Source organism: Alosa alosa, chromosome 16 (genome assembly GCF_017589495.1).
Source record: "Alosa alosa isolate M-15738 ecotype Scorff River chromosome 16, AALO_Geno_1.1, whole genome shotgun sequence".
Taxonomy (NCBI): Eukaryota; Metazoa; Chordata; class Actinopteri; order Clupeiformes; family Clupeidae; genus Alosa; species Alosa alosa.
The window spans coordinates 16,670,994-16,698,331 of NC_063204.1; the positions used below are offsets into that span (position 1 = coordinate 16,670,994).

Sequence of the window (27,338 nt, forward strand, 5' to 3'; positions counted from 1 at the left end):
ATTTGTCTTCATTTTATTTTGCATATTACAGTCTTCAGAGAACTCCCAGCAGAAAAGTTGCTCCCTTTCTATGTGGCTAGCTTGTTTTGTTCTGGTGCACGTTCAAGATGGCTAGGACTGCTTCAATAAAACTCTGTTTTCATTTTGTGCGCTTTCTCCTTCTATCCCTCTTTCTTTCCCTCCCTCACACTCCCTCTGTCACTCTCTCTCTCTTTCTCTCTCTCTCTCTCCTCTATCTAATTTTCCCCAGAGCACCTTTCATTTCAGCAGTCAGACGGCTGCGTTTAAGTGAGTCCCCAGTGGCCAGGCGTCGGAAACTTATGACTAGCCATGTCTTCAGACATCACGCCGCTACCAAAGCATGGCAGGATGACAGATCGTGCCTTCAATACATAGTGACAAACAAATTAGTGCAAAGATGCTTCTCGCTGCATACCAGATGTGCTGGGCTCCATAGTATGGAACAGGCAATGAAAAAGTGTCCCTGTCCCATCTGTGCTGTCGAAGACCATCGGTGCGGCAATTTCAGCCCAACAAAGTGGAGTAAACACACGTGCCAATTACACATATAATAACGGCACACTTTCAAAATGCCTCAAAGCCTTTAAATCGTGGGTTCTTTTAGATATAGATGGAGGGGGTGGTAGAGGGAGAGAGCAGTGTGTGAGAGCAGTCTGAATAGGAACAGGAAAACATGTGTTATTGTTATTGTGAACAGAAAAACATGTGGTGTTATTTATGCTGGAGAATAGCTATCACAGTGCTGCAAAGAAGAGAGAGAGTGAGAATAGGAAAGCTGAATGTTAACAGAGATGAAAGAGACAGACACATGGTCTCAAAAATGAAGGGAATGCATGGTGGCCTTCTGGAACTGATAACCCCAAAGTGTTGCAAAGTCTCCAGCCTGAGATGAGAGGATACAAGTGGCTGGATGCTGGTCAAATTAAAAGCAAACAGCACTTCTGCCAGATGCTCCACTGGCTGTAAACACAGCCAACAGCGCAGCAGCTTTAGTCACTCTGCTGTATGTTTGCAAATAGCCTAGCCTAGATTAAAACATCATGCTTAAGACATCCCAGTTCAGCCACACTGTCCTAGTCTTGCGCAGTACTTTACACTGCTGGACAGTAATTCACAGTGGTTGCAAGAGATGAAACAACAAATTATACAAAGCAATAGTACAAAGCAATTAGCCACTATTCAATTAGAATATGACCCAACAGTATGCAAGAATTTAGTCCTTTCTGAGGTAGTTTTATAGACACCTAGTTTGGTTATGATCTTAAAATTAATTTTGATCAATAAATTGTGATGGTTATGTGAAGAACAGATACACACAGCTGTGGTTCCCACTAAAGCTGCTCAGGCATTGCACTAGTCCCATGGTCCAGGACAGACCACCATGCAAAACAAAAACACTTTGCCTACATGTAAACGCAGTATCCATAAAGCATACTAAACACATTTACTAATGTTTGTAGTCTCAGCCCAAATGGGTTGAGATAAGAACCCTCCTCATGTCTCAGCCGAAGTCCAATTTTTTAGTTAAACTTTTTCTTCTTAGTCTATTCTTGTCTCACTTTATTTATCCTAAGGATCCCTCAGGAGAAACAGGTGAGATCTCATTTCAAATTGTGCTCTTCTCTGGGACTTGTCAGCCACCCCAGGAAGTAAACAAAACACAGTTGCGTTAGTTGCATGAATTCTACTTAAATATTTTAAATGAATCGCAAAAATTATTGTGTTAATTTTATCAAAATATACAACTGGCACAGGTTCAGGATTCAGATGATGATCACAGTGACCAATCATTAAAATGCAGTCTGAAGTACTAACAATCAATCAAAGAGTTGGAATATATTTTGGCCAACATAATTAACATAATTTCATCGTTAGCAAACTCCCTCTTATTACTTAATAAATCCATCACTCCCATGAAGTGTAGATGTATTTTCTCTCTCTCTCTCTCTCTCTCTCTCTCTCTGTCTCTCTCTCTGCCATAACACATAGATACACACAGAAAAAGAGAGGCACCCAATCAATTTTTCTCTCCTGAAATGTGTTGAATTTCTTGCCCACACCTTTAGATGAGAAGGCCAATGTGCTATTAGGGCAGTCAGCTTGGTCTTGTCCTGGTGCCCTCATTTTCCATTTTGTTTGTGTGTGAGGGTGTGTGTGCATTGGGGGTAGGGGGTCAAAACTTTCCCAATGTGTTATCACAATTTTGTTATATGTTATAAGCTATTTAAAGCCCCACACAGCTACAGTAGTTGCATTATCAGAGAACACTGCACCTCACACCATTGCTTTTAGCTAGCTTGTCATCCTAGTATGAGTGGATGACAGCGTCCATGAATATTCAGGGAATTTATTGCGAGAGAAAAAAAATACAATGATATGAAGTAGAATAAAGTGCAAATCACAATTTGTATATTTAATCAAACACATGCTGAGTGACTTTTGAATATGTTATGCTGAATTTATGGCAGAGAATCCAAAAATACTTTCAGGACTTTGTGTTGGTATATTTCTCTCCAGTCTGTCTCTATTTCTCAAACTCTTTTTCTCTATACCATACTTTCTCACACCCAGTTTCTTTCACACACTCCCTGTTGCTGTCTGTTTCTATGTATATTCTGTATTCTGTGTAGCCTTTCATTCGGAGTGTGTGCACTTGCACATTCTAGAGCCGTCATTGTTATTTTGGTTCCAGGGAGAAGCCGGAGTCGAGAATGTTGCAGCTCAGGAGAAATGGAGAAACACATGATGCCACATTTATCTATTTTCTACACTGCCGTCATGCCACAAAGCACATCAGAAAACAGGCACAATGAAAAGCTTTTTAGGTCTGCAAGACGAAAGCTTTCCCCAACACCTGTTTCCAGTGAGAGCTCTTCAGATCGCGCCAGCGCGTTACTGTCCTGGTACTGTGGGGCGGGGACTGGGGTGCTGTGTGACAGTTGGCCTCAACTCTGACTTGGCTGCGTTGACACGTTAATGTGTTTCTATGAGAGTGCTCCATTTCACAGGGCCCTCTTATGCCAGAGCAGGAAGCACTCGGAGTATAATAATTATTGATGGATAGAACGTGGCCGGGCTTTTGCGCAGCTTCTCTCCCTACGCGCACTCACTTGCAGGTCTGAGCATTTCTATGGCTCTCAGACCCTTGACAAGCAGGTCAGTGGTGGAGTGGCCTCTCGAGTTCATTACGAGCACCATATCAATCCACTCAGCCCTGTAGTCATTAACACCCACACGCGCTACCTCCGAGCCTCTCCTCTCCTCACCTCCTCCTCCCTTCCGGCCGGCCGCAGGGCCAGAGCTTTACGATGCACATGCTGCAGTGGCTCATATGCCTGGTTTTATTTCTTGTATTAATCTCCCATCAGTCATTTTTTTTTCTTCTTCTGTGACTGGGGGCGTCCATTTGTTCATCTAATTGAAGCGGACACTCACTGAGGAGCGTAGGGGGGCTGTAATGGCATCCATAATGACTAGCAGGCTGACTTTCACCCCAGACTGCACGGACAAGAGCGCGCGCGCCCCGGCATTTACTGTTAGGTAGGCGAAACAGTGCTTGCGAGCGGGTACCCGGCACGTGGCTGTGATTTCATTACGCTAATTCAATCATGCTTCGGGGCCCGCACCAAAAAATTTGGTAGGTTTTTCTCTGGACGCCCAGACTGGGCAGCAGCAGTGGACTGTGTGGGAGTGTGAGATTAGGACCTATGCCCACGCGCGGCTGGTCATCTCCGAGCCCGCTGCCGCCCCCCTCTGTCCTTGGCAGTGAGTGAGGGAAACACATGTGAAGCAGATGGTGCATCTCTCTCTGTCCTCTGTCCCGCTAATCAGGTGCTAAATATCCACCCGTCTGCTCTTTCTAACCACCACCCCCCCCCTCACCCCCTATTAAAAAATAAACACTATGCCATGCTGGCGCCGCTTCCTGTATCTCACCCCTGTCAGTGCGAGAGGCGGGAAAGAGACAGCCGCTCTCAGAAAAGTCACGATAAGAAAGAGGAGGGAGCGTGTACCAGACGCCTTCTCAAATATGAACTCTTCCTTTCTCTGGGTTCAGATTGGGTCCTTGTTTTGTGAGCATGTGGTTTGATGGGATTGGTGGGCTGGAGGTGTATACATGCATTTACCCTGTCAGCCTCTCAGCGGCAAGCAGCATGTTAAAGTGTGTGTGTGTGTGTGTGTGTGTGGGGTTGTGTGAGTCCCAGGCCGTGCCCGGCCGCTGTGTTGGGGATGTGGAGGAGCGGTGGGGTGACAGGATTGGGCTCATTACCTTTCCCTCGGTGACCGCCGAGGAGCAGGCAGCCCTTATCCCCTCTGCATCTCCCCGTACAATACAACTGCCATCCGGCTGAGCCTGGGCCCTTAACCTGCTTTTTCTTATCCCCCTTTTGTTCTGTCAGAATGAATGAGCCCGACTCCCAGACACCAAGCCACAGCGCCACAGATTGGTTTAGCCAACTCAAAAAGCAGCGCTTTCACATTTGTTAGATCCAATAGGCTTTATTTCTTCGCCTGAGTGAGTGACTCAGACAGGAAGTCAAAGTGCTCAGGGGCAAGGTGATGTAACGCCCCCCCACCACCCCACCATCACCACCACCACCTCACCGCCCCACCTCTCGATAAAACAGTGACAGAGAGCATTTGGCTCCGCTGCTGTCGTCAGGCGTTTCATTGAGCTTTGTTTTGTATTGCCTGCTTGTCACGTTGTCTCTAACAAAGGATCCAGCAGGAGAAATCTCGGCTCAGATTGTTCTTTGGCTCGACACCTTAGGCAACAATCAATGGCTATTAATATTGCAGTGCTTTTAAATTACTCTGGGACTTGTAATCATGTCCAAACTCTGCTATAGTTTGTGTTCTAGCAAGCAAATCCAACTCAATCTTGATGTACTGGACAAAAAACATTTTTATAAGCATACTTCTGATTTGTATTTGATGTGGAAAAATCACAATACTGGGATCTTTTCAGGGCTTTGCTTTAGGATTCAGCCCATGTGTGGGACATGGTAGGGCTTACTCCTGTATGCTATCAAAGTGGTCTGAGTTCACCAGCTGACAAAAAATAAGACCAGCGTCAAACAAAGAAAGTTGGAGGCAGGATAGAGTGATGCACTCTTTACTGACTGACATTCAATTCAACTGGTTGCAGTGTGTGACCTAGAAATTCACTGACTTTTTTATTCGAACAAGGCTGAGTCGCTCACCCTTTGCTTCTAACTTACACATGGGTGCTTGCACACATACACACACACACACACATACACAGGCACACACATACGCTGACCATGTCTGGATAGAAAAAATAATTGGATTTCTGGCTCTTATCTCACTCAACACATTACAAGTTGTCAAAATCCCCACTGCCTTGGCTTGGTCACGTTCCTATAGCAGCGGGAGGATTTCTTAAGGTTGACTGATAGGTGGGTTTCATTTTAGATTCAGTATTATTGCTAACACAGTCTACTCTACCTCTCCGCGCATGTCCCGGACCCTCACGTTTGAATGCCTTCTTGGGCCAAACAATAGTCCTTTCTCGGTCAGCAGTTGCTTATCCCAGCATCTGTCTCAGGCTGATCTGTTTAAGATGGGCACCGGGCCCTCCAAATCAATCCCAATGATTATGCTCTCCAAGTGCGTGTAGACCTGCAGTTCTCCAGTGCTCTGTTATCAGGTTGATGGTGTCACTTTGCCAGCACCACCACAGCTCTCCTGGCTCAGTGCACTAGGCTGGTGAGCAGAGAGCCTGGAGATGATGGGAGAGACCCAAAGGCATGATGTGATGAAGAGAATAAATAATACATTTACGTGTTTTTTTCTTTTTCTTATAAAACATTAAACTAATGACGGAACCCTCCGGTTGCTGAACATGACATGTTATTCCCACCGAGACAGGGTTTCAAAACTCAATTTCGAAGACAGGAACTAAAATTCAGATGTAGCGCCTCATGCCGCATATCATTTTAGGATTTGATGATGTAGTCTATACCTGTTATTAAAGCTGATGTGGTAATGGTCTCTCTGTGTGAAAAGTCATTGCGAGACTATACTCTTTTCTAGCCCACGTAAATGTGTGTGGGTTTTTTTTTCTCTCGAATCAGTTAGTTGAGCAGCTGCAGTCAAGGGCTGCTAATCACACAATTAGGTCAAATGTAAATGGTTGTTTGCTTTTATTTATTTATATTTGTTGTTCTCCGATGCTCTATCTTTAGTCCATGTGTTCTAAATTATTCTGAATCATGGTGGGACTCCAGGCCATCTGGTCTTGCCTGGAGCTTTGTCCGTACCCTTCTCCCCACGCTGGTGTGCTAGTCGCAGCTCACGCGTGGCATGTTGCTCATAGTTTCAGGTCATCCTGTGCCGTTGATGTGCCCCTCAAGTCCATCGACAGATAACCCTCTGCTCCTCCTTTCCTTATTTTCTGCTTCGCTTTCTTCTCTCCTCTATCTTCGGTCGTTCGCTCTTGTTCCTCGCTCTCCAAGCACATTACGAGTATTGATCATTAAATGATGGTGGTGGTGAGGAGGATGTAATTACTGGGGCTGCCTGTCCTGTCAATGCTGTTCAGTCTGGGCTGAGTCCAACAGAGCAAGCCAGGGCCCTAATAAGGGAATGTTCTGTAAACACCAGACATATGTACGTACACACACACACACACACACACACACACACACACACACACACACACACGCTGGCATGCATAGACACATTACACACCTGGAGACATTAGGGACTAAGAGAATGTATATTCCTCAACAGTGAGTTGGTGTTCAATTTTGTGCAAGCTTATTTAGACACTTGTGCTTTAGACATGAGTGTGACATTGAGTACTATAGATTTAAACTACAATTTCATATCTTCTGTAGAGACCATTTTTTTGTAGATTTTTGTAAACTTGGTTTAAATTTCCTTTCTCCCTTCCTAAATCTGGATTCTGACTTGTGCTCAACACTATAATGCACACCAGATGAATTACAGTGGTGTAGAAATCATCACAGTTAAAACAGTCTGAGCCTACCAGCCATCCAAGCCCTTTCTGTTTTCATAGGCTTTATGGTCACCACTCAGTCATCAATGTTAACATCAAAACACAGATTCTGAATGCATTTCTAATGTTATAGCCCAGGAGGAGTAGAGCCGTTATCATTTTTCATTCACATGCCCCATTTTTCATTCACGTGGCCAGCCTGGTCCCTTCAGATTTGTGCCTCCTCAGAATGTCAAAAAGAGAACTTGCATCTGCACAGGATCTCCCACTGTGGTTTGCTCCATGCTCACCCTAACACTGGTGTTTGTCTCTGTTAATGTGTTTCAGAGCGAGTTGGCAGCATGCTGTCAGCATTGATCGCTCCCTTCAAGTACATGAGCCCTGGGACTACCAGCACGGAGGACGAGGACAGTTTAAGTAAGTCGTGAGACTGTGCGAGTGGAACACCATTGCACACATGGTCACAAACCAAAGCCAACTGAAGGGTTCCCTGTCACAATACAACATGTCTAAGCAGATGCACCGGAATTTGCCTGCACACCACGACTAGGAGTTCTCCACTCACTGGAATGCATGGAGGCAGAAAGAGATAATGGTGAAGTCATGTTCTTTAGCTTCTCATCGGGTGAAGTTGTTCTGAGAAGAGACGTGGCATTTCTCACTAAAGGTGCTGTGTCTCTTCCCCTCAGGAAACCTCAGTGCTTAAGTCACTGAATGTGTCAAAGTGATAAACTGAAATATTTTACCTTAGTTTCTGAAACACTGACTTAATAAAAAATAGCAGAAAAAAATCAGCACCCCCACAGATAATAGCTCCTTTCAAGCAAAATTAAAAGCACCAGTAATGGTGAGTGGCGCTAACCTTATGCTTTATGCATTAACCCTTTTGCCCACATGATTTCTGTCAAGCTTTGAACATCCCTGCATTGCCCCCTGAGCACTCCCATTTGTTCCTGATAAGTGCACCATTTTCATGACCCCAATTGCTCCACTATTTTCCACCCCTCGAACTGGCAGGGCTCAGAGCCCGTATAGCTGTCTGGGGTCGTGCCCAACAGCAGCCGCAAAACTGTGCTCCTCTCCTCGCCTCGCAGCACCCATAAGCCGCCCCAGTATCCCCCATTACATCAGGGATTGCTGCTTTGCATTGAATACAGGGAAGAAATCACACCCACTCTCCGCCAAGGACTCCAAGCCAATTTTGCAGCAGATTACCGAGTGATTTGCCAGATAATGTCCCATTTGAGAGGATTTGTACTCAGATTTTTAAAACACTTAAATAAGATGGCCTTTCTTAGCATGAACTTTGGGAGATGTTGCAGCTGATGGTGGATCTGTTTTTCATTACCATATCATTGTGAATCAACTGACTGGATTTGCACTGAGCATATAATGGAAGAGATTACAGGTCTCGGTAAAAAAGAGACATACATATTCTGGTGCTGAGCTTATGGCTGAAACCATCTGCATATTCACAGACCAGTCCAGCCCTCAGACCCAGGACAAGAACAATGTATTGTATTGTATTATATTGTATTATATAATATATTATATTATATTATATTTTATTTTTATTATATTATATTATATTATATTATATTATATTATATTATATTATATTGCTCAACATTATACTATATTCCATCCTTTTTTCTTGTCTATTTCATCCAATAGGCACAAGCAGTGCTGAAGTCAAGGAGAACCGTAATGTGGGCAATCTGGAGGATCGTGTCATTGGTTCCTCTGAGCGCCAGTCCTCACTGTTCCAGACGGAGCGACGACCCTCCCGCAGTGGCGCCTCTGGGCTGAAGAGGAAACGTCCCCTGGAGGAGGAAAACCACGGCCGCCTGTGTCGCCCACGGCCCGATCTACCCCCGCAGAGCCGCGTGCCCGTGGTCAGACGCCCCCAAGAACGCGCTGGTCCAGCTGAACGAGCTGCGGCCGGGCCTGCAGTACAGGCTGGTGTCGCAGACGGGCCCCGTGCATGCGCCGCTTTTCACCATTGCCGTGGAGGTCAACGGCCTGAGTTTCGAGGGCATCCCGGACCCACCAAGAAGAAGGCCAAGATGCGGGCGGCCGAGCTGGCCCTGCGCTCCTTCGTCCAGTTCCCCAACGCCCCCCAGGCCCACTCCGCAATGGGCGCCAAAGTAGCCCGCCCACAGACTTTACCTCTGACCAGACGCCGGACTGTCCCGACCCTCTTTTCAGAGGGTTTGAGCCGACGGCGACTCCCATAACCTCAACCTCATCTTCCTCCTCGTCCAGTCACGGTGGGGTGACTGGCGACGGCCTCGCGCTGTGCCGGTCGGTAGCTGAGAGCGAGCTGCTCTCTGGGGCCCTGCAGAGGCACGGTCGGCTGCTCCGGCACACGCTGGACCTCATGGCTCAGGCGCGGCAGCGCTTTGGTCCGTGCCGCTCCCCCGTCGCCGCTGACCCCCAGAAGAGCCCGGTGACGCTGCTCGGGGAGCTGAGGCCGGGCCTGCGCTACGCCTGCCTCGCCGAGCGGACAGAGATGCCCGTGTCGTCGTCGCAGCGGGGTCGCGTGCGCAACAGCGCCAGCGGCGGCAGCTTTATCATGGCGCTGCGTGTGGACGGCCGCGTTTTCGAGGGCTGCGGGCGCAGCAAGAAGCTGGCCAAGAACCAGGCGGCGCGCTGTGCCCTGCAGGCACTCTTCAACATCAGGCTGGCACCTGAGGGGAGAGCAGGCATCCAGCCCAGCAGGAATAAGTGCCCTCATTTGCCCCAGGTGAGAGATGCCAGCTTGGTTGCTGGCAGCCCACTCCTCCCCCTCCGTCCTTCTGCTGGGCCATAATAGCTGCAGCAGCAGGGAATGCTGGGACTTAATTAAGAGGGTGGAGATGGAGCAGTAGGGTGGGATGGGCAGGGCAGAGGGATTATGGGCTGGCAGGCAACGGGCAGAGCAAGGATGGCAAGAGGGTGGATTTTAGGGTGGGGGGAATTGGGTAAGCAGAGTATTCACTTAGGTGGAGACAAAGCGTGTCAGGGTGTGTGTGTGTGTGTGTGTGTGTGTGTGTGTGTGTGTGTGTGTGTGTGTGTGTGCATGTGTGTGTGTGTGTGTGTGTGTGTGTGCATGTCGCTGTCTGTGTACATTTTGGATTGGCGAGGCCAGGGGTAAACAGTATCTGCTCAGTGATCTATTCAGATGGAAAAGGTTGCAAATGAACCAAATTATCGTCCTTGTGTCGTTGACTCAGGAGAAAACAGCCATACTCCTGAAATGAGGTTTTCTCCGTCCCCGTGATTATAGAGCTATAATTGCACAAGTATTGTAATTTTGCGCAATCTCTTGTTTCCTCATGTGTGGAATCACAGTGTCTATAAACATTAATTTAATCTGTTGCCCAAAGGAGATAGAAAGGTGAAAGGCAAATCAACAAACATACTAACCCATTCCCCTTACTTAGTCAAATACGTAAATAGCAATCAAGTTGGGAAATGGAATTTTAAGGGGATTGCAAAGTGACACTTTCAGATGAATTTCCTGAAGGTTCACAAAGCCAATGTCACAGCAGTTTTTAAAGTGGGTATGATGTCATTTATATGACACAAATCTGGGCCATATTTTGGGCCAGTAATGTCTTAATCAAAGATATCACAATATTGTTTCAATCAGGGGCGATTCTAGATCTAGAGCTTTGCTGGGGCACAGGCCCCCAACTCCCAATACATAAAAAAAAAAAAAAAATGTGCGCGCAATATGAAATAAATGGCTAGCCTAGGGGTAGGCTACAAGCTTCAAATCATTATTGTCACTGTCATACTGTAGGACCAGCACTTTCTCCCTCAATTGTTGTAGCAGCCACTATCCACACATAGGCATAAGTAGGCCTATACTCACTGCATGAATTTAATAGGCTTTCCTACTAACACAAGGGAAGCTTATTTTTAGTCAAAATTGAGATATCCCTCCCAGGCAAGGGTCCTATAGTCATCCTGGCAATACAGCAGTTCTTTGTAGCTTAAATAGCCTACTAAAGCCTTCATACTGACTTTTGGGGATAATTTCCAAATGTAGCCTATAATAATCTGCACAGAATCAGAGTATATTATAGGCTACTCTGATTCTGTATAGATTATTATAGGCTACATTTGCAAATGCAGCAAACTTATTTAAGTTTGCCATTAAACCATAGATCAAATCACAGCACTGGCTACCAACATAATGTTACCATTAATGTAGGCAATTATCATACCTCCCTCCTCATCCTCCTCATCTCTCCTCACTGTTCCTCTCCCTCTGTTCAGGAAGAATTTTCTGATGTCCATCTCTGAATAGTTTATCAGAAGGCTATGTTTAGTTTTACAGTAGGTCAGCTTCACAAACAGTATAGGCTACTTTTACAGGACTCTCTCTACAGTATACGTAAATCATTATTAATTCTCCGCATGTGTGCATGCAGCCTATGCATGGTGTGAGTCTGTGTGTGAGGGAGAGAGCACAAGCTGGTAAACTGTTGCTAAATTTAGGCTACAATGACGCTAAGCATTGAAAAACAGATGCTAATTATGTGGGCAACATTCTGTAACAGCGATCAACTTGTCATTTTTTCTTTCAAACAAGTTGTGAATTTGTTGTAACGTTAAAACAGGGGACGACTTCCTCTGCGCTCAAAGTGATGTGATGAGCTCCAGCCGTTTCCACTGTACAACGAAACACTCGGAAGAATCATGTGAACGATTTTCATTGGTTGTTGCGTTCAATCTTACCCAGCTACAGAGGTCCTATTTCCTGATTGGCTATTATGCCCCCTTTCTTTTTTTCCTTATTTATTTTTATTGGCTGGTAAGTGACAGGCTCGAGTCATGACTAAAGCAGGCACGGAGATCATGAATGGCGCTCATGAATGCCGTTTCCAGCGAGAGCAGCGCTAGAATTTTACTGGGGCACTGGAGACTTTTACTAAGGCACGTGTCCCAGTGAATAATGTCTAGTGATGCCCCTGGTTTCAATACATTTTTATAATTTGCGTTGATGTAACATAATGTAGATTTCATACCTAGAATGTTACTACTACAATCCCCATAAGGATGGCAGTCATTCATTAAGACACTAGCCTGACTATGTAGTGATCAGTAAGTACTTTCCTCAACTGAGGCACAAAGCAGCAATTATTTATCATCATTCAGCCCTGATTGGCAAACTGATGCACTGATCATCACTCCCAGAGCTCTGCCTTCTCCTCCAAGATGATTTGATGAGGCACTTTTAGTGGTACACAGAGGACCGTCACTGTCACTGGAGTAGTCTCATTTATGCAAAAAAAGGAAGTGTGAACAACTTTCTGCATAAAGAGTGCAGTGGCAACATAGTGGCAAATTTAATATAGATGCCTCTTCAGCACTGGGAAATCTAATAACCTGCAAAACAAGTGCACAAATTCCTTTTGATTTATTTGTTGAGGAAGAATGTTTTTTTTTGTTTCTATTGTTATGTATTTTGTTAACCAAAAGCATCAGTGCAGATGCAGAAAGGAATTTGGTCTATTGTGAAATTCGTATGGAAATCCTCCTCCACCTCCTGCCTCCTCCAGACGAACGGCCATGTTTCTGGCTGTGCGCTGCTCTCTGGCTGTTGGTGAATGGGTCTGGGTGTGTCGGCGCGGCACAGCGCAGTGCAGCCCTGGAGGATTGATCCTACAGAGAGTGTATGCGTCGCCGAGTGCGCTATCTCACGCCCAATGTCATATTAACATTCCCCTCTCGCCCAAGAGGAGCAGACAGCCCAAATGTTGTCCTTCCCTCTGAACAACATCAACCCAACAACCTGCTTGTGTCTGCCCGGGAGAAAGTTTTCTTTCTCTCCCCTTCCGCCACGCCGTTTAAAGGGATTTGAGGAGGATTTGCCTCACCGCTTTAGTTCCAGAAAAGCGCTCGCTTGTGGAAATTCTTGAAAGTCAGACTGCAGTGTCTGCTGTCGAGTCATTTTTGAAGTGGTGAAGGACACACACACTTGCACACACACACACACACACACACAGACACACACACACACACACACATACACACACACACACACACATTCACACACTCACATCAAACACAAAAGTTCCCCCTGATGCTACAGGAGATCATCTGAAATGGACTATTAAACGTGTCCAATATCTGTTACTCTGTGGGAGTGTTTGAACACTTGTATAGACAAGTTGTTTTTGTATGTGTGTGTGTGTGTGTGTGTGTGTGTGTGTGTGCATAGATTTGTGAGTCTGTTGCTGTTTCTGTGGACTTCACTCCCGACCCATGGCTGTAAGATGTGAGAGCAGGGTGGGGATTTGGTGCCAGTCTTGGCCCAGAGGGTCTTATGCCACTGCTGTGCCAAGTCTGCCAGTGGCTCTCCGTTATCAAGGCCCTGCATCGCTCCCTGATCTCTACAGCCCTTGTGCTCGACCTGCCCCTGGCCCCATGGCTGTGCTAGCTCTTTGTTATTGCAAATATTGTTGTTTGTTTTGCTTTTTTTTGTAGATGTCCGTATTTTCTAAATTTGAGCACATTGTATTCTGCATGCAGAATTAGGATCACAGTCTTGTGCTAACAAATGGTGAAAGGCAGTACAGGCTGGCATGTTAGGCTTGGTGACATGTGTTATGGTATCCAGAGATATGAAAGGGGAATAAGGGAATGCAGATAGAAAGAAAGAGATGGAGAGAGAGATGAAAAGCAAAGGGTCACCTTCACTAGGGTGTAGGAAGGACAGCCAGGGCCTCCGTTGGGGGAGTGTTTCAGGCAGGGCTGGAATACTCTCCAGGAGGGACAGCGGTGGCCACGCGAGTTGCCCCAGGCAGGCTGCCTCCCACAATAACTCTCTTCACACAGCCCCTCAGCCTGCTGGAAATGACAAAGCCAACCTGAATCCAACATGCAAACACACATACATACACGCATCTGTGTGAATATGTAAATATGTTTAATATGTATTTATATATCAACATAGATACCAGTGTACTGAGAGCTAATGGGCATTTAAATGCACTATAAACATTGCCATCTGCTCGGAATGTCCTGCTACTCCGTGCTGTGGCATTGATTGTGCTGTGGCATATCTGTGCATCTAAACTGTGCCTATGAAGTGCTCAAAGTCTCCGGCACGCCGCAGCATCCGTCGAGCCCATTGTGATTTGGTGTGAGCGCGCTGGCCGCATTACAGAGTGGAAAGATTACCCTTGCATTTCCGAGGTTGATTGGCCACTTAATCTCTCTGCACGGTGACAAATATCTCCACCGTTGCCAAGTCAACAGGAAAAAGCCTTTACAGAATATACATCGGGTGGCGCAACGGGGCTCACAAAAAGCTGAAGGACGCCGTGGAGGTCATCGGGCCGTGCCACCGAGAAGGGCAGCACAATCATCCTAACCCTGCCTCTCTCCTGACCTTGGATCAGTGATGATGTGAATAAGGAGATGGCAGCGAGGCGCAGAATCACAATTAGGGGAGGGTAATGAAGAGAGCACAGGTGGGGAGTGCAGAGTTCCATGGGTCTCTGGCATTTCTCTGGCTGTCTATAGATGTGTGTGTGTGTGGAGAAAATCAGCAGCTGATCGAAGGGCTCTTTGAAGTGGGAACCACAAAATTGCAAGCTAATGCAGATACAGTTTCAGTGACAAAAGGATTGGAAATGAGAGTAAATGCATTTATATATTTATTTGTTTATTTATTTGTTTACTTATTTACCCATCTATTTATTCTAACTTATCAGCATCCATACTTGCGGGCAGTTTTGATGCAGTCCAGGTCTCGCGGTCTATTACATATGAGTGTTAAGATCATTTACAACCTTTCAGATGCACCTTTCAGCTCCTTGAGTCCACATAAGGTGTTCATTGGCTCCGAGTAATTCAGCATGGTAATTTGTTACTCACAGCGAATTAGGTTTCATTCCCGAACACATGAAGGTCACCCCGTCTGCAGGAAGCTATTTTACTCATTTGTTGTTGTTTCTTTTTTTTGTAAACCTTTATTTTTACCAACACAAACAGCCTCCTCAGCCTCCGCAACAACCATGAAGCACAAATCATTAATTGATATCAGCACAGAAGATGAGGGATGGGGGGGGGGATGGGGCATGGAGTGCCATGATTTCAGAGAAATAGAAATTCAGTCACAGTGCAAGGTGTGAAAAACAGATTATAACAAAATTGATTAGCACCCCTCCGGGTGTGGAATATTTGGCGCAGAGTATGCAGCATTTTGTTGTTTGTTTGTGTGTGTGTGTGTGTGTGTGTGTGTGTGTGTGTGTGTGTGTGTGTGTGTGTGTGTGTTGTGTGTGTGTGTGTGTGTGTGTGTGTGTGTGTGTGTGTGTCTACATAGAGTGAACATATGGTGTAATAGAGATTTTTAAGCACTTCTCACCCATGGGAATCAGGGCCTGTTTCAAGTGTGATGTGAGATATAGTGGTAATGTGTTAGAGGTAGTAGTCTGTCATATGGTCAGCTGTATATAAAGGAGAGGAAGCTCTTTCTCTGCCGTGTCTTGCTAGCCTCTCACTGTCTGTACAATAATGTTTTCACTTTTAACGGAAGGCCACTTTGTGCACGGAAAGGTTAAGGCCATCACAAACGGCCTCATACTTATGCAAAATGTGACCTATAAGACTGTTAAATCTTTTCTACCATGTCAGCTAGCCGTTTAGAGCAGACACCGAGTGAAAAACCCCTGAGTCGGGTGAACGAAGCCCAGACGAGGATCAGCCCTGTAGTCTATTACCAAAGACAAGCCCAGAACATACCAGCAAACCCCCCCCCCGGTCTGCCCCAGTCGGTGTCCACTTGAGAGGTCTTCAGAGTGGATCATGGCCTCAGGCGGAGGAGTGACACCGTGTGGAGCGCGGGGAAGGGTCTGCTGCTAGCGTGCCGCCGCTCGCACACGGAAGCCTCGTCGGAAGTCTCTGCTCAGCGGCGCGCCGGCAGGGAGGCAGCAGCTCTCGGTGGCCCTGGAGTGTGTGGGGCTGCTAATCACCTCCCCAAGAAGCCCCTCACACTTCATTAAAGGACATAATCAAGTTCATTACGATTTCATAGACGTTCAGGTACCAAATGGCTCCAGATAAATCATTGGCTGTGTGGAGCGAGCCTTGGCACCGGCGGGCGGACTGTGTGGGGGTTATCTCTGCCTGCCAGGCAGCAAGAGAGCCGCCACAGGCACACAGGGCGGCCCGCTGACCGACACCGGCGCTTGCCATGACCTTTGAACGACCTTACAGGAAATAGGGCCAGGGAAATGGGGTTGATTTCGCCCATGCTCGACTTCAACTGACACCTCCCCACCACCACCACCCCTCTAACTCCATATCCCCGGAGCCTCCCCACCCCAACCCCCACCCCCGGCATGCAAGGCTAGGCTGAAAAGTGGCACCCTCAGCCCTCCCATTGGGCTCCAGGCCTGCTGGAATCTCCAGAGGGCCTCTCTCCTCTTTCCCCTCCCATCCAACTCTGGCTACGCCGGCCAGTGTGTCCTTGCTTAACCTGGGGCCCTGGGAAACTTTCCAGCTCTGACAGAATGGATCTCCTCTCACACGGTAATGTAACATTTACCATGGGGAGAAATAAGAGGGATCCAAAGGGACCTAGTGGGCTGGATTGTGCTCAGGAGAGGGGGGGAAATCATCACCTCAGCCTCAGTGTAAAATGGAGGGGACAGGATAAATCCCTGGACAATCTAATGGATGTACAGAGGGTAATGGGGTTGTGCTGATGAACTGTTTAGACTATATGTCATTGGACTGCTCTGGAGTTCTCTCTTATGTCCATTAGAGATATGCACCAGTGTGGCATGAACCCAAGCCACTTGTAATAAATGTGTGGGTACTAGTGAGAGACTAGTGTGGTTAGAGAGTCATTATGATGGCAGTGTTCCACTGGAGAGGGGAGCAAAGAGATGCCGATGACCATCACCTGAACCAGAGTATGTACCTCATCTCACAAACCCAACCCCCACCCCCACCCCCCCCCAAAAAAAGGCCAAACAAGCAGCCATTCAGGCGGCCTGTTCTCCCACTCTGTGGGAATGAATGCTGTTTGGCTGGGAGCAGGGAGGTAGATCAGGAAGCACGGGGAGGGAGGGGCTGCATGGGCCAGAATGAGAGTACTGTGGAGAGAGAGATAGAGAGAGAAAGAGAGAGAGAGGGAGGAAGAGAGGAAACCTCAGTGGAACAAAAGACCTTCAGGATTAATTAGCCGTCAGATTGGTTGTAGGGCACAGAGGCGCTCGCTGAATTCAGAATGGTTTCCATCCCTGCCTGCTGGTTACCATATCGGAGCCAATGCCACAGCACAGCAGATTAGCCGCATGGCTTGTCCATCTCTTCCCTCACCCTCACCCAATGTGTAGATGCACCAGCAGTGGAACATTTGTGCCTGTATGTCTTCTTTGTTTCTTAACAAGGGCCTGAAGTCAAAAAAAGACCCAGTTCCATTAGGTATTTATCATGTGTTCCGTCTTCTCTGCGCTGTATTTTGCCAGTGTGAGAGAGGCAGAGGGATGATGTGACGTGATGATGCATATCTCTTTATCATGACATAGCTTGACCTTGTTAGACATCATTAAGTGTGTTCTGCATTTGCTTCATAGCACTGAGTAATCCAATAAGGGATTGTACACTCCGTTGTCATGGCTGGTCACCTTGTGACCTCATTACGATGTCATTTCCTGGAGCACAGGAAGTGTTCAGGAGTGCATGCCAATGGCTTTATTTTAAGGATCATTCTGGTACCGTCAGGTCATCTTAATGGACTGGAATAACCTTAAAATATTTTTTTCAGTCTGACTCATCCTAGTGAAATATGCAGTGTTTGGTTAGAACAGCCTCCCATCTTTCTGCCATGACAGTCAGTGCAGCATTTTCTCACATTTCCTCCTAAATAATAATGGCGACAATGGTGATGATGATGACCAGGGTGCTGATGCAAATGCATTAGCCATTATATCATTCTAAAAGAGAGGTGAAAAGTGTGACAGTGTTCTCATGAAATATTGACTTGACCACTGAGAAGGCCTCTCCTGTGTGCTCCGCTTCAGTGCGCTAGAGTTCTACTCCTCTCCTAACACCTGCCACGGCGCTTTTGGATTTTCAGCACGAGGTACAGTGGAAATCCATTTCCTCTGGCCTGCTTTAGCGAAAAGCCTCGCAGAATGTTTCATGTTTTCTCAGAGCACACACCAAGACCTCTGACGTGTGGGCTTGAAGTCCTTGGTGTCAGATAATGCAGAGTGCTCAGGATGCACCTAAATAAGCATGTGCTAAATGAGTAATGACTTCAGGCTTTCATTTGTGGGAAACCTTTGTCTCTCCCAACGCTTAGCTCCCTCTAGTGGAGTCTGAGGAAAAGTTGGTCTAAAAGTTGTTTTTGTGTTTTTTTTTACCTTTCTGCCTCAGAGGCAAAGGTGGTGAGGTATGATCTGTGTGTGTGTGTCATTGGTTACTTATATCTGAGCAGTGTTTATTTTTACACTTGTTTTAATTGGAGAAGAACATGTTTTCCTGCAGAGAGGCATGTTACAGTAGATGTGCGCGTGAAGTACACCTTTGCTAATCAGACACCCACACAAAGCCATTTGTGGACATATCAAAAACTAATTTATAACTTTCTCCAGTATGCATGACTACGAGATACTTTACCAGATGTGAAAGAAAAAAATAGTAAAACTGAGTACTGTTGAACATGTTTTGATCTGCTGTTTGTCTCTTGTTTTAAGAAAATTAAAACTCCTAATGGCAGTATATGGCCACTGCAGGAACTGGCTGCAAGGAACTGCTGTTAAACATAGTATTCATAGGTCAAATTACAATAGTGGGGAATCAGGCAAGATTCATTTAGTTCAATCAGTCAGCTAGATTTTCTGCTATATTTATTTGCTATTAGCAGCAATATGCCTGAAGGAAACAGGTGTTGCTTGTTGTTGTATTGATAGGCTGTCAGAACCAGTCTGTTATGTTTACGGAAGTGTTAGTGCCAGATTGGGAAAAAGAAAGCTTGCTACACTGTCACATTGTCACATCCTGTCCATGCTTCAGGGCTGGTTGGGTATGTCTTGTTTTCAGATTTTTAAAAAGGCTGTTTTAGTGATTTGGTTAAAATTGGCACTACTGTTGTACATTCATTCATTATTTTACACTTGCATACTACTGAAACACTCTTAAAACAGACTCTTATAAAGTAAAACCTTGCATGCTGCCTGCACGCTTGTATGCTCTTATTGTCCAGCATAAATGTAATTTTTCTACAGTGTCATATTTGCAAGGAATGGTGAGCACTTGAAATTGTTTTGACCCATGTGAAGTCTTGTAAGAAATCAAATTATTGATTTTTGCCAAGCGGTGAGATAGCCTGAACTTTTTTTTTACTTTTCCTTGGCCAATGGAAATATGATGAAGTCACTGGCTTGTGAAAAGGCCTTGTGAACATAATATTGTGGCACCCAGGAGTTCTTTAGGCCCCACCTCTTGTATTACTACTGGAGATATAGTCCATTCAAATACAGACACACACTCTCTCTCTCTCTCTCTCACACACACACACACACACACACACACACACACACACACACACACACACACACACACACACACACACAAACACACACACACACACCACACACACACACACACACACACACACACACACACACACACACACACACACACACACACACACACACACACACACACACACACATACAGAGACACAGTGTGAGGGAATGGTTGATTTGAATCACCAGTTGAAGCACTTCAATACCCTTTAAATCCTAACTAATGTTGGAGAGAAGGGATGAGCATCCTCTTGAAACTCTCACACTCTGCACCTCCGTCATCATTTTGTGTTCACTACCTTGTAGAAAGTGAGAGTGTTGATTCACTACAAAACACTTTTGCTATTTAAAAAGTCAATATTATATCCAAAGCAATTCTCTATGTTGATAATCACAAACCATAAGGCAACACACACACTCTCTCTCTCTCTCACACACACACACACACACACACACACACACACACACACACAAACACACAAAGTCACACACACACACACACACACACACACACACACACACACACACACACACACACACACACACACACACACACACACACACACACACACAGGTCAGCCATGCGAGCACATTTTTCAAGTTCTCAGTTATGCCCTGTTTTAGCCATCTCTGATTTGAGACTTTCTCCATGCAAACACGGTGCATCTGACATTTTCCCTTGATCCCTCATTGTGTCGTTTAGAGGGAAAAAGCAAACAAACAAACACCTTGAGCTATGAATCAAATGTCAGGTGTGGCAGTCTCCTGGAACCATATCAATATTTCATGATGTATGGCTTGCTAGAGGGTTTTCAGAAAGGTAGGACCAGTAGACATGGCAAAGGGGTTCCAGTCTACTCTGTCAACCATAGACAGAACACCCCCCCCCCCCATATCCTTCCAGGTCCAAATTCTTTAGTATTCAGTGTGTGTGTGTTTGTATGTGTTGGTGGGGGGGATATATACTGTATGTAGGTGCTGTACAAATACTAAGATTATCTGCAGTGTGTGTAAATGTTGCTAATCTTGGTGATGTACGTATGTGCTTTCAGCACCTTGGCAACAATCCTTAAGCTCGAGTTGAAAGCGCGGCCGTGGTCAGAAGTCTGCCGATTGGCAGCTGTGTGGTCAGCCTAAAAGCCGAGCGGCTGATATCTTCAGTCGCAGCAGAGATGACTTTTCTTTGGCATCAGCATGACGGTCAACACACTTTCACTTAGAAAAAAATACAGAGGATGGTTCCCGCTGCACTTCAGAAGACGTGTTTAAATGGTTCCCTTTGCTGAGCACATGAAAGAGGCCCCTCCATGCATGTGTGAGATTACCAGGAGGTGTGGGTTGGCTTTTTTCCCATTTCCTTTTTTCAAGCGATTCCACAGCAATGGATTTTGTTTACATTGGCTTTTGGTTTGTGGAAGCTGCTCCTTTTTGGAATCACTGTGTAAAATGATAAATTAGACACCATGCATTGCCAAATTTACTTTCAGACAGAGGGAAATGGCAAAAGGGTCCATTGCAAATCTGACTGGGTGCCTGAAATTTCTGCTAGCATTTATTTATTTTTGTTTATGTAAAGATAGAATCAATGACTCTGGAGAAAGGCTGTTGATATTTGGGCTTATCAGTTTGGGCTTATCAGTGTTAAGTTCCTGAAGAGTTGATTTGCTGGATTGTTGGCTGGGTCCATCCCCTGTGTTTATTTCCCATGGAATATATATATTTAAGCAATAAGCCCTGAGAGGCCGTAGGTTACACTGATTCTACAACAGCTAAGGGGCACGACCCGCTAGCGGAATGCCTAAACTCCCCCTTAGCTGTTGTAGAATCAGTGTAACCTACGGACTTGAGTGGCTTATTGCTTTTCTAAAACTGTTACTATAAATACCTGGCAAAGTTTCATAAAGTCAAGGCACAGCAACTAGAAATGTAACGATTTATTCATAGATAATCATTCTTCCGCCAAGAAATATATTTCCTCTATCTGAATGGTTGCCAAGCAACGTCAAGACGCAGCTACTTTAACTTTGTATCAAGTTATGGTAGCACAGTAACATAGAATGAAATGCGGTCAAGGTGTATGTTTATACTGCATTTTACAACTGCATCGAACGCGATTCAGCCAATCACAGTCAAGGACCGGAACTATCAGTTTTAGAAATATATATATATATATATATATATATATATTTGGCTGCTGACTAGAATGGCTGCACTGATTGCAGCAAAGGCTCTCTGCTGAATATGTTGTTCTGTTCTGTGTGTGATTAGCAACATGGGCATCATCCAGACACATTTTTAAATTGATACAAGTGTTGATGACCTTTTGACACGTGCCAAAAAAACATTGCTGTAAAGAGATCCTGACCCCGAGATAGCAGCTGATCTATCTTTCCACATAATTGTTGCAGTTGTCAGTGGCGTGTGTGGAAGCTGTGCGGCATGGGCAGCGTTTAGAAAACGGCCGCTGGTTAAGCGATGATGTGAGTGTGCGTGTGTGAGTTTGTTTGTGTGCGTGTGTGAGTGTGAGTGTGCGTGTGTGTCCGCGCCAGCGGCCCATCATTAGCGACCTCAGCCTCCTCTGCGGCAGGGTCCTCCTGGCTGATGAGCGGATTAATGAGTGATGTGTGAATGGCCCTCGCCACTGCCGGCGTAGCCGCCCTCCCCCGCCACGCTGCCGCACAGCCGAGTGCCGCTCGTTAAAAGCACATCACCAGCCCTCTCATTTCCTCTCCTCTTCATGTTGCCACTGCCCCCTCCCCCCCCCCCCCACACCTCACCACTGCTCCCTTCCAGGGCAGGTCATGTTATTCCTTTGATGCAGTCATTTTTCTCTCCCTTTTGATGCATTATGGATAAAGGTGCCGATGTGTGTTTTACACCACATCACATTATTAAGCTATTTTGTTCATATCCTCTCTTTTTTATCTTGACGCCGGGGTTAATCAGGTGGGATTGACACACAGCCACTGAAATGGCCTTTAAGCACCTTCTCTTCCTTTGGGTCTATAATCATCAGCATTAGTATTTTGTGCTCATATTTTCAACACTGAAACTATTTTAGAATGACTCTTTGTGAAAGGTGCTTGCTTCGTTTTGAGACCAGCATTCAGCAGCAGTGCACAAAGATAATTTATTGAATGATGCTTTGAACGGGTTCTTGAAATGAGCTGTGACAGAGCCTCTGAACTGCAGCTGTAAGTCCTGATCTGAGTTCTACTACCACTGTCTATATTGAATTCAGTTCTTTTGTTAAAGCTGTTTGTGGTTGGTGCCAGGGGGCTGTTGTTAGACAGATAATGTGCTTCCCACTACACAAATACACGTACACAAGGACACACAGACTCATATCTCTGCACAGAGTTAGAGAGAGAGAAACAGAGAGAGTGAGAACTAAAATAAGCCTGAAGCATGTGCTGCTTCAACAGTTACTGCATTTCTATGACAGTAGTCAAACTTTTTCTTCTGTTGGCAAAACAAAAAGTTTCTGTTGCACAGAAGTGATAACATTTTAGAATACACTGGAGATGACAAACTGATTTCCCCAAAACTACTTACTGTTAGAAGTGTCAAATTTCTGCACAGAAGTAGTGCATATACTATAGATGCCATTTTGTCGTAGACCTTGGACTGTGTGCCAACGACTGGAGTTTATTTATTTTTATTTTGTTTGTTTGCGGGTGGTGATGTGATCGTAACAGTCATATCTCTATGTACGATCAGCCAACGCTGTCAGAAAACTGTGGCACTCAGCATCCCATTGTGCAAACTTGCTTGCACGAAGCACCGCCATCGTTCATTTCACATCCGCGTCTCCATAATGGGGTGTGTAAGCTGTCAGCGAGTGCGGAGCGCGCCCTCCGAACCTGCGTGTGTGCGTGCTGCTGTCACCTGCCATCCCTGTCCGTTTGCATTGGCTACTCTGCACTAAGAGACACTCTGGTCATCTGCAGCAGCCAGGGCCTAGTTTGCACATCACATCACATCCACGTGCTGGAGCAGCGGGAAGGATCTCCGCCATGTAGGCCAGAGAGTCCATGTTCAAACAAGGTCGTTTGTCTTTTACGCACCACAGTCCACCACACCACCGTCTCTACCCACCTCTCTCTCTCTCTTTCCCTCTCTCATTTTCTCACCTCTCTCTCCATCTCTCCCCATCTCTCCCTCTCTCTCTCTCTCTCTCTCTCTCTCTCTCTCTCTCTCTCTCTCCCCCCCCCATCTCCCCCCCCCTCCCTTGCTCTGTAAGCCATTACCTCAGGTGTAATAGCTTCTAGGTCAGGTCATCTCTCGGGGAGATTTTGTGGAGCGGTGCAGTTGCCTGGGCTGTTTTGTGGGGGTCAGGTGTACGCTTGGTCGCTCAGGTGGCACGGCACCGCTCTCCCCTCATGCATACGCGAGGGAACGTGGGGGGAGGGAGAGAGGGCAGCGGCTGGGGTCAGATACCGAATGCTCAGCCTACTTTCTTGTTTTCCCCTAATACATCACTAGTTTTCTCTCTCTCTCTCTCTCTCTCTCTCTCTCTCTCTCTCTCTGTTTTTTCGGTTGGTGTCAGACATGTGGCTGGTGAAGGGAAAAAAAGGCTGTTTTATGATTATTGTGGCACAGCCTGGCTGATCTGAGTGACAACACCCTGCTGATGGAGCTAAAAGCATTGCTGGGTGGAAATCTGTTCCACAGACTGCATGGCCATCTGGACTTTGTGAAGAGAAAAAAGGAAGAAAGAGAGAGAGAGAGAGAGAGAGAGAGAGAGAGAGAGAGAGAGAGAGAGAGAGGGGGTCCGGGTGGAAAAGGTTGGACATCGTTTGAGGCAACATCGTGTGACACTTTTCTTTTCAGAAGACAAAGAAAACCTGTGCGTTGTAGTTCATCCTCTAGGGACATTGTCGGTCAAGATCTGTTTTCCTGTCATGAAACAAAGAAAAGGAGCACAATCAAATAAGAGCTGTAGTATCTGCGTGTCTCTTGCACTTTTTTGTTTTTCATTTCAAGGCAGACTGCAGCAGAAAGAGAGGGGAAGTCTGATAGCAGAGGTTACAGCGAGCCACCAAGGGTTTAAAAAAATCCTCCTCGCGGCAGGGGCTCTGGACACTCAGATGATTTTTTTATAAAAGAAAAAAAATTCCCAAAGGCAAGGTTTGGTCAACTGAATAGATATCAACTTTCACAAGGCTTCCTGTCTGCAGTAGGGAGCCTAAGGCAGGATGATATAAGTCTAGGAAGACACCATTAAAATGTACAGAATTAATTGTTAAATACCTCCACGAAGAAATATTTGACGTGGCCCCGTTTATATGCGGCCATTGCCACTCTGCGGGGCCCTGATAAGGTGGCCAGGGCTTAGAAAGGAGAGAGGGGGAAAATGATGACCCTTGCACATGTGGTCATATGATTGGATTCCCATGAGAGGATATTGCAGGGTCCAGTGCCACAATGGGCGACCCTGCTGAAAAATATGTGTCACCCCCCCCCACATAAGCAGCGTAGTTAATTGCAAGACAGTATTAACCCCCCCCACAACACCACACCATTGCTCCATAGCTCCATATATTCGCCCCCACCACTGTTCCATGTATTCGCCCCAATTATTGAACTGTGTGCGTGTGTTTTGTGTGTCTATGCAAGTGTCTACTGTATGTGTGTGTTTGTTGGAGAGGATGCAGGTTTTTCAAAGCAAAGTATTAGTGAGGCCAACCAGTATAGCAATTTAGCCCACCTACATTGTCCTATGTTTGGCGCATGCCTTCATATAGTAAGGTCAGAATTAAAAAAAATATATAATCAAAATCAATTTAGCTTTTTTTTTCACTGCTGTTTGACTGGATCTAATTGATTACTCTGACGATCAGGCATTGAATGGCCTTATACAGAGAGTGTGATTCCACATAGAGGTGCACTGTAAACCATGCTGTAGTGCTGTGGGCCATACATGACCAGGCAGTCAGACTCCATGTCTTTATATTACAAGACATTTTTCTCTTTTTTCTAAACTTTGAGGACAGATATGCATGCAATATGTACCCTCACAATACATAGCTCAGTTGTTTAAAGGGGACTTGGCAACTATTTCAACTTAATAAACCCGTTTAGAAATCATTTGGATGGTTAAATGACCTGTTCCGGTGAAAATGGTGACTTTCCCCGCTGCGCCTAGCGTCCCCAGGCGGAAAACCAACCTTGCAACATTGAGACTACCGTCCCGGAAAGAGAAGTGAGAAACAAGAAACTCGTTTTAAATCGTGTTTCTTACCTTGTAACATCCACATAGTTCTGCCAAACTTATGCTAACAGTTCGCTAGCTTGTAAACAAATCCATGTGCTTTATCATTACCTTTTCACACAGTTTGAAATAGCATAATGTGCAATTTCTCCAGCAGAGGGGGAAATCCTGCCAAGTTTCCCTTTAATATGTTTGAAAATGTACATTATTTCTCAGTACTATTTAGAAGTAAATTGGCAGCATACGATTTGGTGCATTTACTGGTTATTAGCACTATTCAATTTAATGTCTTCTTAATGTTGTGTTACTGGACAGTTTTCCAGTTTCTACACAAAATTATACAGCAGTTTTAAAAAAAAAACTCTCCCCTAGTCCCTCCGCCGAGCCCTGGGGGTCAGTGGAGAAAATTCCCCCTTGACATTTGTGTTCCTGGCACAATATTGACTTCTGAGGGGAGACGAATGCACAGCTTGCAGTGACATTCCACATTCCACAAGAAAAAGAGTTTGTAGAGATATTTGTTTGCTGTTAGCAGTGGCTTGTAGAGATATTTGTTTGCTTGTTAGCAGTGGCTTGTAGAGATATTTGTTTGCTGAAGCAAGTTTTACTCTTTTTATTGAGTTGAAATCGATCCATGAGCAATGTGGTGGTGAATATATTTGCTTTCATTTGCTGTTGTTTTACCACAGCAGGTTAAACCAAAGCATTACAAATGTGAGATGAACATTAAAGATATAGCCTATATAATAAGTGAAGACACATTTTCAATCAACAGACAAACTTATACTGATTCTCCCATGGGTTTCTAGTTAGATATATTGGAATAATATAACTGTGCATTAGTAAACAACACAACACCTAACAAATGACAGATGGGATAATGCCTTAGACAGACTGGTTGTTCAGGAAAGCTAAGCTAGCCACTGGCTGATTAACTGACATACACGGAAAACAGCTATAGGCTGCAATGTATCCACAAATATCTATTTTTAATCTGGAATGAATAAACCTTTCAATTACCTGCCATTTATTCCCCAATGTCACAAGGTGTAGACAATGTTATGATGTGTTATGATGTGTTATTGTGTAGACAATGTTATGACTTGGGCCATCCCAGACCTCCCATCTGGACACACCTCTGTTAGAATCTAACCTCCAAGTACTCCAGACTCAAATAGGTTATAATAGTTAATCTTAAATCTAAAGTTATAATGCTAATAGTCCTGCTTTATGGGGTGATGTAGAGACTCTTATCCTTGTCAGACATTCACAAGGTCACCAGTGCCAGTGGTTCTGCTGCACCTCTCCTAAATGCAGACCCACGGACTGAACTCTCACACCCAACCAGGCCGACATCTTGTGCTGTCTCTTTCAAGGTGTGGTGTTGCCTTATGGTTTGTGATTGTCAACATAGTGAATTGCTTTTGAAAGAATATTGACTTTTTTAAATAGCAAAAGTGTTTTGTAGTAAATTAACACTCACATTCTACAAGGTAGTGAACACAAAATGATGAGGGAGATGCAGTGTGAGAGACTGCTAATAGGATGCTCATCCCTCCTCTCCATCATTAGTTAG

At 45.5% G+C, this 27,338-nt stretch overlaps 1 protein-coding gene across 1 annotated transcript in view; it reads left to right on the top strand.

Moving 5' to 3' along the window:
- The window catches only part of adarb2 (adenosine deaminase RNA specific B2 (inactive)), a 120,873-nt gene that overhangs the window by 70,441 nt on the left and 23,094 nt on the right, over positions 1–27,338 (top strand). Inside the window, 5 exon segments of the mRNA XM_048267127.1 lie at positions 7,334–7,423; positions 8,681–8,868; positions 8,870–9,043; positions 9,046–9,148; positions 9,151–9,752. Of these exon segments, the coding sequence (XP_048123084.1) occupies positions 7,334–7,423; positions 8,681–8,868; positions 8,870–9,043; positions 9,046–9,148; positions 9,151–9,752 (1,157 nt within the window).